The sequence below is a fragment of the Melopsittacus undulatus genome, chromosome 8 (genome assembly GCF_012275295.1).
Source record: "Melopsittacus undulatus isolate bMelUnd1 chromosome 8, bMelUnd1.mat.Z, whole genome shotgun sequence".
NCBI lineage: Eukaryota > Metazoa > Chordata > Aves > Psittaciformes > Psittaculidae > Melopsittacus > Melopsittacus undulatus.
Genome location: NC_047534.1, coordinates 22,740,666 through 22,750,435, shown reverse-complemented (window position 1 = coordinate 22,750,435; position 9,770 = coordinate 22,740,666). Strand labels below are relative to the sequence as shown.

Sequence of the window (9,770 nt, the reverse complement as noted above, 5' to 3'; positions counted from 1 at the left end):
TATTGGATACAAATGCTCACAATTCCTTAAATAAATCAGAGTTTATGCACCAATCCTGTAATGAGTTAAAAATGGAAAAAACCTTTATATGAAACATTTCAGCATTGGAGGCATAAAGGATTAGAATGGATATTGTAAACATATACAGTCTGTAAGAGAATATTAACCATTTGTGGTAAACACACAGATGTAGTAATCAATCTGCAAGATCCCACTTCACCTTTTACAGTTTTAATTTATTCCCCTTCACAACAGTACTCATTCATGTGTCAGCCCCGCTCAACGGCTGAAGGAAATACATTAAGTGCTATGGGCTTATTCCAAGGCATATGTGGGCTCATTACAAGCCAAAGGAAAGAGGATAATTCATGTCGAAACCTTTGCCCAAGAGCTGAATTCTAATTTCAAATGGGACTACGTAGATTAGCTCATACTTGATACATCTCATCTGTAATGCAATGACTTCAGTGAAATACACAATTAGGCACACTGGTGTTACCAAAGTTAACAGAGGAGCTGGATGATTTCAGGACTCATGCATGTCTTGTCCCAGTGCACAGGCAAGTTTTTCACTTTAGACAGCTATGGACACTCATGCTACAAGTTTGGCCTCACCTACGACAGTGCAGAGAAGGACAAAATATTAACCTGATGGCTGCTTTGCAGAAACCTGTTGATGACCAGGACAGACAATAATCAGACTGGCATACATGTCTTGAGTAGCTTTGTAGATTTAATGTTCTTCTCTCCACCTCAGAAAGTCTTTTGCTTCTCTACCATCCATGTTAAACTTTAAATAAATTCCCCATGTTTATTATCCAACTCTGACTGCTCCACACCCTTCCTGTACTGGTGGTTATGAGGAAGAGTGTGCCAGGACAACACCTTCAGTTCTTCACATCAATATCCAGCCTTGCTACTGCCATACTGACACAGTTCAAAGGCTATAAAAGTGACAAACAGTTGGCTTGATTCCAACACCTTGCATAAGAATATTTGTAAAAGGAAGTATGCGCCACATTTAAAGGTATGGTGTGACCTGAGTTTATCTGGACTAATAATTGGGAATGTTGCTAATGAGGAATGACTGAGATCACAAAATATTAAGTCTCCAGTACCAGCCTAAACCCTTTTTTTTTTTTTGTAAGAGAAAGCATAATTACATCACTAGAAGTCTGCTTCCTGAGCTTAGTTTTTTCATTAAGAGGATGCTCTTCCTCCCCCCTTAGGACAAGCACTTTCTACAAAGAAAGTAGCATCTTACTCTGCTCGCAGGTCAAGACAGCTCGTAAGGGAGGCGAGAAAGCGGTTAAGCTCGTGGTTTCCTCCCGGGCCCTCCCTCCCCGAAGCAGCTAAGCAGAGAGAGCCCAGCGGAGAGTGCCATGCCGAGCGCCCCCCCGGGAGCCAGCGGGCCCATTCCCTGTTCCCTCCGCGCTCAGCGAAACCAAAAGGCTCCGCAGCTAAGCTCTGATCCCGGATCGGGTGAGCTATAATGAGGAAAGCCAAATCGGACCCGATACATCCCGGAGGCGGAGCCTCCGAGGAGAGAGGAACCCCCACGCAGTGAGCAAGGGAAAGAGAGGGAGAAAAGACAAGAGGAACCTCAGTGTTCTCTAGCACCTGGAGACAGAATCTCTGAGGGAAAAGCCGGTGTAAAACGCGCTGGCCCCAGGCCCACAACGAGCACTGGAAGGCGGCGGGGGCAGTCACTTACTGAGCCGGTTGCGGCGCTACCGATCACCATGACGATGGCGTCGGACCTCTGAAACCACTCCATTTCCTCCCGGTGCCAACACTATTATTGTCCCAGGAGAAACGGGGAAGGCGGCCCCTTAAATAACACGCTCCGCTGTTCCCTTTCTTGCTCCACCCCCTCCGCCAGTTTAAAGGCGCTAAGGCGGCGCTTGGAAGGGTTTGTTTCCCGTCGGACGAGTTATGTCAAGTACCAGCTGCCTCCCCCCACGGGTTGGCAATGTAAGGTAGGTAGATGTTCATCCTAGTCGTGGGGCTTTTTACCGCTAGCTGCTGGTGCCAGCGGTCGTGGAGGAGTGGGCAGAGAGAGGGAAGTGAGGCAGGAAGGCGGGGGTTCTCCTGCGCTGATCTGGTGGCGGTAGTGGCAGTGGTGGGAAGCCTCCGTCAAGACGCTGCGTACTGCGGGGCTTCCGCGGCCTCGCAGGCCTCCCTCGGTGGGCTGTGCCGGTCGTCTCTCCTGCCGAGCCCCTGTGTCCGCTGTGCGGGCCGGCGAGGAGCTGTTGTTGTTTGCGCCCTCTGTGGTGCAGCGACCGGTTCCTGTAGGGCGGTGGGGCTCCGGCGGGGGAGCGTGGCCCCGGGCGGTGCAGGCGGCTTGGTGTGTTCTTAGAAACCTCGGTGGGTGCTCTGGGATGAAGGGGATCTTCATGGGGAAAGGCGTGTGAAGGTATGTGTGTGTGGTGTGCCTTCCTTGTAGTTTTGCCAAGTGTGAAAACCCCCTTCTCCCTTAAAAAACGATTTATTTTATAGCCACTAGAAAGCTGTTTTAGTGCTGAAATGGAAAAAGAAATCCATTTTCTTTCTTCCAACAGTAAGTAAGACTTCCAAAACCTGCAGACTTACAAAAGCTCTTCTGTGCTGGTGGTGGTATTTCTAATCAAAAAGTTCATGGTAAATGAGTTACAGTATATCAGAGAATCTGCTCAGAGCTCAAGCATTACAGTACTGTTAGTGATGTTTAATTCTTCTGTTTATTTTTATTTTAATTCTGAGTCATTAACTTGATGATAGGTGGCCAGAAATAAAAAACACTTAGCTAGCTAGGTTTTACTTAGTGACCCATACTAAACTGATAGATTTTAAATTATTTTTGTTTGGTTTCTTATGGGCTTTTCTACTTTAATATTTTAAAAGTTAAGGCTTCTTACCTAGCAGGATGAAGGAGGGTTATAGACTCAGGTTAGACCAGGTTGCTCTAAGCCCTGTCCAACCTGGCCTTGAATGCAGTCAGGGATGGGGCAGCCACAGCTTCTCTGGGCAACCTCTGCCAGTGCCTCACCGCCCTCACAGGGAAGAGCTCTGCCTAAGATCTCATCTCAGTTTCCCTTCAGTTCAAGTCTGTTATCTCTTGTCACTACTTGCTCTTATAATCCCTCCCTCCCTCCCCCCAGTACAGTACTGCTTCAAAATGAAGTATTTTAGAAAGTGTGTGTGTGTATATATATATATATGCAAAGTGCATATATAATCTGGATAGACTCAAAATAGTTAAAATCCAAAATTATTTTAAAGGCATATGGATGGCTTCTGAAGCATTATATACTAAGGAACTGGGATCAGAAGGACGAAGTAACTTGAGTCATGCATGACAATCTGTGGGATGGAATGGCCTGTTTTTTTGTGCTATAGATGTTACATAGTGGTGGAGGTGTGATTTCATGATCCTGTAGCTTGTCACATTAACTCATTTTTGCTTTTTCTAACTTTCTTGTTCATGTTGTCATTATATTTATTAAATTTTCTTACACAGTGCCAAGAAAATAATTTCAAAGCCAGTCAGACTATGGCCTTTGAAAGCATTACACAAAAGGACTGGTATGAAATCCTGGGTGCTAAGCCATCGGATAGTCTGGCAGAACTAAAAAGGAAGTACCAAAAACTTGCTCTATTAGTAAGTAAACTCTTGTTATTCAAGATGTGGAAAAGAAAATTTATAAGCTAATGAGATAAAATTGGAGATTTTGTTTTTACATTTTTGGTATAAATATGATTTATCTGAGTATATTTATAATATTCGCTCACTGAAGCTGGTTTAAGTTGGAAATACATTTCTGGAGTTTGAGTGATCATTATATTTTGTAAAGAGGGGTTGTGGTGTTCCAGTTCCAAAACAGTGATATGTCTCCCAGCTTTGCTAAACATTCATGAATGAACTGGGCCAAGCACTTGATCATCTGATGCTGGATAATCAGGTGCTCCAGTTGAAAAAGGTCACTATTTGTAGCACATGGTCATGCAATTTACTAATTGATACTTGTGTTATTTACTGTTGCATTTACAGCTGTGTGTGCTGAATGCAACCCTTGAATATATAAAGACCAGGTGCAAAGAGCAAAGTGAAGCTCTTCCTTCTTTAGTAATGGAATAGAAAATATCTAGGAGGAAAATAGCATAATACTGATTTTTATTTGAAAGTTTCTAGTGCATTTTTGTGTAGTTATGTCCTTGGTCATACGTTAACACTTCTTGTTCTGTGAATTCTCTTAATTTTTCCTGTACTCCTGCTTTAACTGCATAAGAATTTTGAATCTTTATCAGGTTACTTCATAGAGTTCTTGATTGTTCCGTTTTACTCTTTCTCCTGAATTCAGCCTTTGTGCTCAAAAGATGCTTTGGCCTGGCTTTCTGAGGAAAATGGCATGAGCTTTTTATATACTGCTGACCATTTTCAGATAAATTTGATAAGCGGACAGAATTCCCAAGGTAACTAAATTCCTATGTTTCTTGAAAATGGCATCCTGATAGGGAGGAAGAAAGGTGAGCAGAATTCAGTTTTTATAGATTACTTTATCTAGCTGCTAGCTAGACTGTCAGTATTGGCAGAGCATTAGAGAGTACATGTGCAGTTGCCCTTGCTTCGTTTGAGCTGTTAGATTGAATGTGCTAAGTTGGGATTTTGAAGTGAGGTAAAGACAAAGTCAGAAACTGAGTTTTGTTAGAGTTGAAATAAATTCATGGGTGGGTTTGAGGGTTTTTGTTTGGTTCATTGGTTGGTTTTGTAGGGTTTGATTTTGCTGTTTCATTATTTATTATATTTCTAGCCCCTGTGAAAACTGTTTTAATGGTCATTTCACTGGTATGTTCTAAATTTCCCCGTTTTTATACTCTTCAGTTGAATTTGCTAAGAAATCCTGCTGCCCATCTACTCCTCAGTGGTTCCTGCTAACTTGTATCTTTGAAACTGATCTATGTGCTTCAAATTTTTAATTTAGTCACTGTGCAAGGTGTTTGCAGGCAGAATCTAAATCTCTTAGTCCTCATTATTAAACATCAGAAGAATCAATGTAGGATAGCGCTTTAGAACCCAAGAACCCAAGATGCTTAGTTCTGCTCTTAATGGAAATAGTTGTTTTCTTGGATCTCCTAATGTTTGCTTTACTGAATTACTAGTAAAATTAGTAAACTAGTTTACTAGAAAATTAGTAAAAAAAAACTAGTGAATTAAATATTAATAATGACCTGTTTGTTCTTAATGAAAACAATAGGGAGACTATAGTGTCTAAAACTTTTTTGGTTAAGGTAGGGAGCTAATTTAAAGTGAATACTGTAATGGAATTAATATATTTCTTTCATTATGAGTCTATACTAAGAGAAGTAAGTTTATATGTGAATTATTGTTCAGAGCTGTTTGCTCTGAACAGAACTGAAACTAACAGTGCTTTTCCTGTGTGATATTTTTCTTTTTTTTACTTGAAACTGACCTTTTGTGTTACAGCATTTTATTTCTGTGTAGTTACTGTGAAATGTATGAAGTGAGAATAGTTGGAGTTTACAACTGTCTGTTTACAGCTATAGTTTTAGAAGATGAAACTATTATTTCAATATACAAGCTTTTCTTCAGAACCTGTATATTTCAAAATGATTGGTTAGTGCTCTTTACTTGAAAACTCAGAGTGTTAAGAGAAAATGAGGATACTTTTTTTTTTTTTTTCCCTTTTGCTGTTTGGATCACAATTCTTTTGCCATCTGAGATGGATCTCTTGACTAAAAGGCCGTGCTCATGTTTACTTGATGTTTTCTCCAAGGCAGATCTGCTGCTTGTCAGTTGCTGTTACCATATCATGTCTCCCTATATTCATCTTTATCTTAGCTGAGCTGTTACAGACTCTACTTGTTTGTCTACATATTAACAGAGCACCTAGCACAAAGTCTTTTCAAGCATGGTGGTATTTAAACACTTTTTCTTTTTTGACTTTAAAAACCTCATTGGCTATAGGAGTCACCAGAAGCTACAGTACATGCTTTCACTAAAAGGTGATATACATAGAGCATAGTTACAGTGTGAAAGTTAATTGCCACAGATGATGTTGAGTCCAAGGGATTCCATCATCGAAAAAGTTTTAAGACTTTCTTGAAAGTGTACCATAGCATGTTAACACAGAAAATACTCTCTCTGATTTAGAGGTTCAGGAGTTACAGACTTCCAAATATTACTGGAATATATACGGGAGGTGCTGTATGTTTGTTCTATCCTGGTATTATTCCCTAGGTATCTAGGGCTCATTGTTAGTAAAAAGTATAGCACTGGATGAAATCATGTCTTGCCTGTGCATCTTATTTAGATGAAGTAACTGTCTTGCTTTCCAGGTTAGAGCTCTTGGCAGCTTCACATCTCTAACTGACAAACTGTTCATTTTGGTTTTCTGTTTTCTGTTGTTGGAGATAGTGGTGGTGGTAGAAGTAGTAGTACTACTGGAGCAGGCAGAGAACAGGTCTACATACAGGTGATTTTAGGTCCTATGGTAGTAAGCAACCACCAGAGTAGCTCCAGTTTAGAGGCTGGACTAGCAGATGAGCACAGCTCTGTATTGTGTATTAAAAGATTTCATGTCAAATTATGTGGTCAGTACAGAAAGCTTTCTGGCTTATGTGTAGCAGCAGAGGTTCAGCTCCTGAAGAATTGTACCATGCTAATTATCTTAAAATCCTAAAGGTTATAAAGCAACTTGCATCTTGGATACCAATTGCAATTTATATAACATTCATGCTGTAATTGTCTATGTTCTGATCACAGCTCTTCATTAGCATTAAGCATAATAGATGGTGGAATTTATTTTGAAACAGTATTCTGCTGTTAAAAATGGCAAATGTCTTGAGTCCAAATAATTTTCAAATGATCCCCAGTGCTTCATGTTGAGCATTTGCTTTTTGCCATCTGCTGTTTTTTGTATTTGTCAACACATGTATGCTCAGCATCTTGAATGAACAGGCAGATGTAAATTTCCAAAGCTAAAAGGAGTTTGAGATCTTGCCACATGTCATCCAAAAGATGGCTATATCTGCAGTTGAATCTTAGAATTGACCTTATTAATACATAGGATGCAATAAAAAATGGTTGATTTGTAGATTTGTAATAATGATTTCATGTGGGCAAGTTGGCTTAAAACTAATGCATTTTTAAAATACAACTTGTTTCTGTCAGTTTAATAAACTGGTGATGGAAGAGATTACCCCACAACAAATAAACCTGTAAATATACACTCTACTAGACTGAATATGTTTACTCACTGTTTCACCATATTTTGCTTTGCTGTACTTAATTTTTTCATTTGATCAGGTTACAAAAAACATTTAAGTGAATTATTTTACTACAGATAATGTCAATTAAGAATAGTATTAATTTGATACAGAAAATGGCACAGGTTTCACCTAAGAGGAGTGGTATTTTTTAACCTTTTTATCTCACATTGTAAGTACTTAAGTAAAAGCTCATATTCACAGAATTTCCTTGAAACTTAAATTTGTTTTTAAAAAGTCTTGTGTGCTTATTGATACCTGGATCATCTTGATACTTTATTATTTTAACAATCAGTAACAGCTGAAGAAAGACTTTTGAGCACATGCTATGTGTGACACTGGCAACACCATAAATGACTTACTTTGTAAGTAAAATCCAGCTTTTTTAAAACAAAATCAAACCCCAAAGATACTCTGGTATCTTCTCTATCTCCGAGCTTCAGCCAGGAATTCTGAAAGAAAAAAAATACTGTATGTATGTATTTTGTAACCAGCTCAATGCAAAGATTCCTTGTTTGGTTGTTTCAAGTTCCTGCTAAAGTGATTACTGAAGCACAGAAGACTTGCAGTTTCCAAAGGATAAAATTAGAGTAACAAAGTAGGATATTGGGGAAAAAATACACCATTTTATTGTTGGAACAATATTTACGTCTCCTTTTGGTCTAGCACTTTGGTCAAAGAATGAGTTCCCAGATTGTTTTCAAATTTTCATGTAGCTGCTCTGTATCTCAAAACTGCTTTTTACAAGGCATAAAGTCATCAAACGCATAAGCTTTGTCTAGCTGAAAATCAGGTGTCTATTCCTGTTGATGCTGATGATATTATAGGATACCTTTCAACTGGAAAAAAAAATTATTGTGCAGGAAAATTATATGCTGCTGTTACAATGTATGCCCTAATCTTAAAGAAAATCCATGTAATTTGAGCAGGGAGTATGCAGGAAGCTCTTATTTTTAATATGGTAAGGAAATAAAATTGCCATTTCACACGGTGTTACAGAGATTCTCTTTTGATCAGGAGGGGTGGCGTGTGTGTAAATACAAACAGTGTTAAGGTTGTCAGGTAGAAATTTTGAAAACAGCATCAGGGCATAGGTAAGTGACTCTCAGCAACAATCAAAAAGGACATTAATAGAAATTTAATTTAATGAAGTGAAATAAAGAAGAGATTGTTCTATTGAGCTTGTGTCAAGGGAAGAAATTTGTCTTTCTAAAGAGCAAGAAATCTGTCTGATGAGATATATGTACATATCTAAATTCTGCAACAACAAGACATGCAGACGATTTCATATATATGAAGTTAAAGACCTGCTTGCATGATTGGTGCCTTAAGCTTGTTCCAAAATTATTTCAGTGTTATTCCTGAAAGGACCTGCCAACTGATTATCTTCATGTGGAATTTAAGAATTCAAATGTTTAAAATTGAAATACTTTGAGCTTCATATCAGAAGTCTCATAATAATGCTTTTCATAATGGAAATTATGCAGTGTATATATTCCTTTTTCTTTTCAGTAGCCTTTGGGGGGTTTATTTGTTGATGAGTAGCAGCATACCTATTGCAGATTCAGCATACCTATTGCAGATTCAGCAGATCATCATTCTTAGCTTAACTGTAGTTACAGCTTACTTGTAGAAAATGGATTTTGTCACTTGACCATATAAATAGAAAAAGTTCAGGGCAGCCTGATTGTAGTTTGATTGTAGTGAGAGAGATAAGCCATTAGGTTTAATGTCGAGGGCTATAGTTTTAACAGTCGGGCTAGTTTGAGCAGTTTTCTACATCTGATTTACTACCTATGACCCTAATAAAATACAAGTTGGGAATTGAAAAATTGGTCATTAGTTTATGTAGTACATAATGATCCTCAGTGTTCCTAAAGTCACTTGTTCAAACAGCTTGATGAGTTATGGGGCTTGGAACTAGATGATTTTAAGGCCTTTTCCAGCCCTAACCATTCTGTGACTCTATGAGGCAGATCATAATCATGCTGATGTTCCTGCTGCTGCTTAAGCTAGGAGAGCTTCTTTTAGATTTACTTACCCTGCGTTCTTGTGGCGTTTTTTGTTTGTCATACCAGAAGATACAATATTTGGTAATGTCTGAAGAATAGGCATTTAGCCTGGCAATTATTATGTTGCTATAACAAGAACTTTTATCAGTCTGAGTAGTGTCGCATATTTGTTTGATGTAAGATGGTCCTTAAAAGACAAATGTGGTGGAGATGTGTGGTGCTGCTGCATGCAGCTACAGACTGCCATGTCTGAGGCAAAGCTCCTGCTCACTCAGTTGAAATTGTGTGAGGTTGCCAACCTGGTACCAATTGGTCCTTGGGCCTTGCATGCTCTTATTAGGATAAGTTACCAATGGGAGTGCGTGTTCCACATAATTAGATAACTGGTTAATAAATGAAATAGAGTGATTAACCAGTTAGTGCTCTGATTGGTCAGCAGCCAGCTGGAAGGTGTACTCCAGACACATCCTGTATAAGAACAAGCAGAGAAGG

The 9,770-nt window shown here is 39.1% G+C and overlaps 1 protein-coding gene across 1 annotated transcript in view; it reads left to right on the top strand.

The window, feature by feature from the left end:
* Window positions 1-1,928: 1,928 nt before the first annotated feature.
* DNAJC24 (DnaJ heat shock protein family (Hsp40) member C24) overlaps window positions 1,929-9,770 on the top strand; it is a 41,365-nt gene continuing 33,523 nt past the window's right edge. Inside the window, exons 1-2 of the mRNA XM_005150585.3 lie at window positions 1,929-1,979; window positions 3,500-3,640. Coding sequence (XP_005150642.1) covers window positions 3,533-3,640 — 108 coding nt within the window. The 5' untranslated portion in view covers window positions 1,929-1,979; window positions 3,500-3,532. The remainder of the gene's footprint in view (window positions 1,980-3,499; window positions 3,641-9,770) is intronic.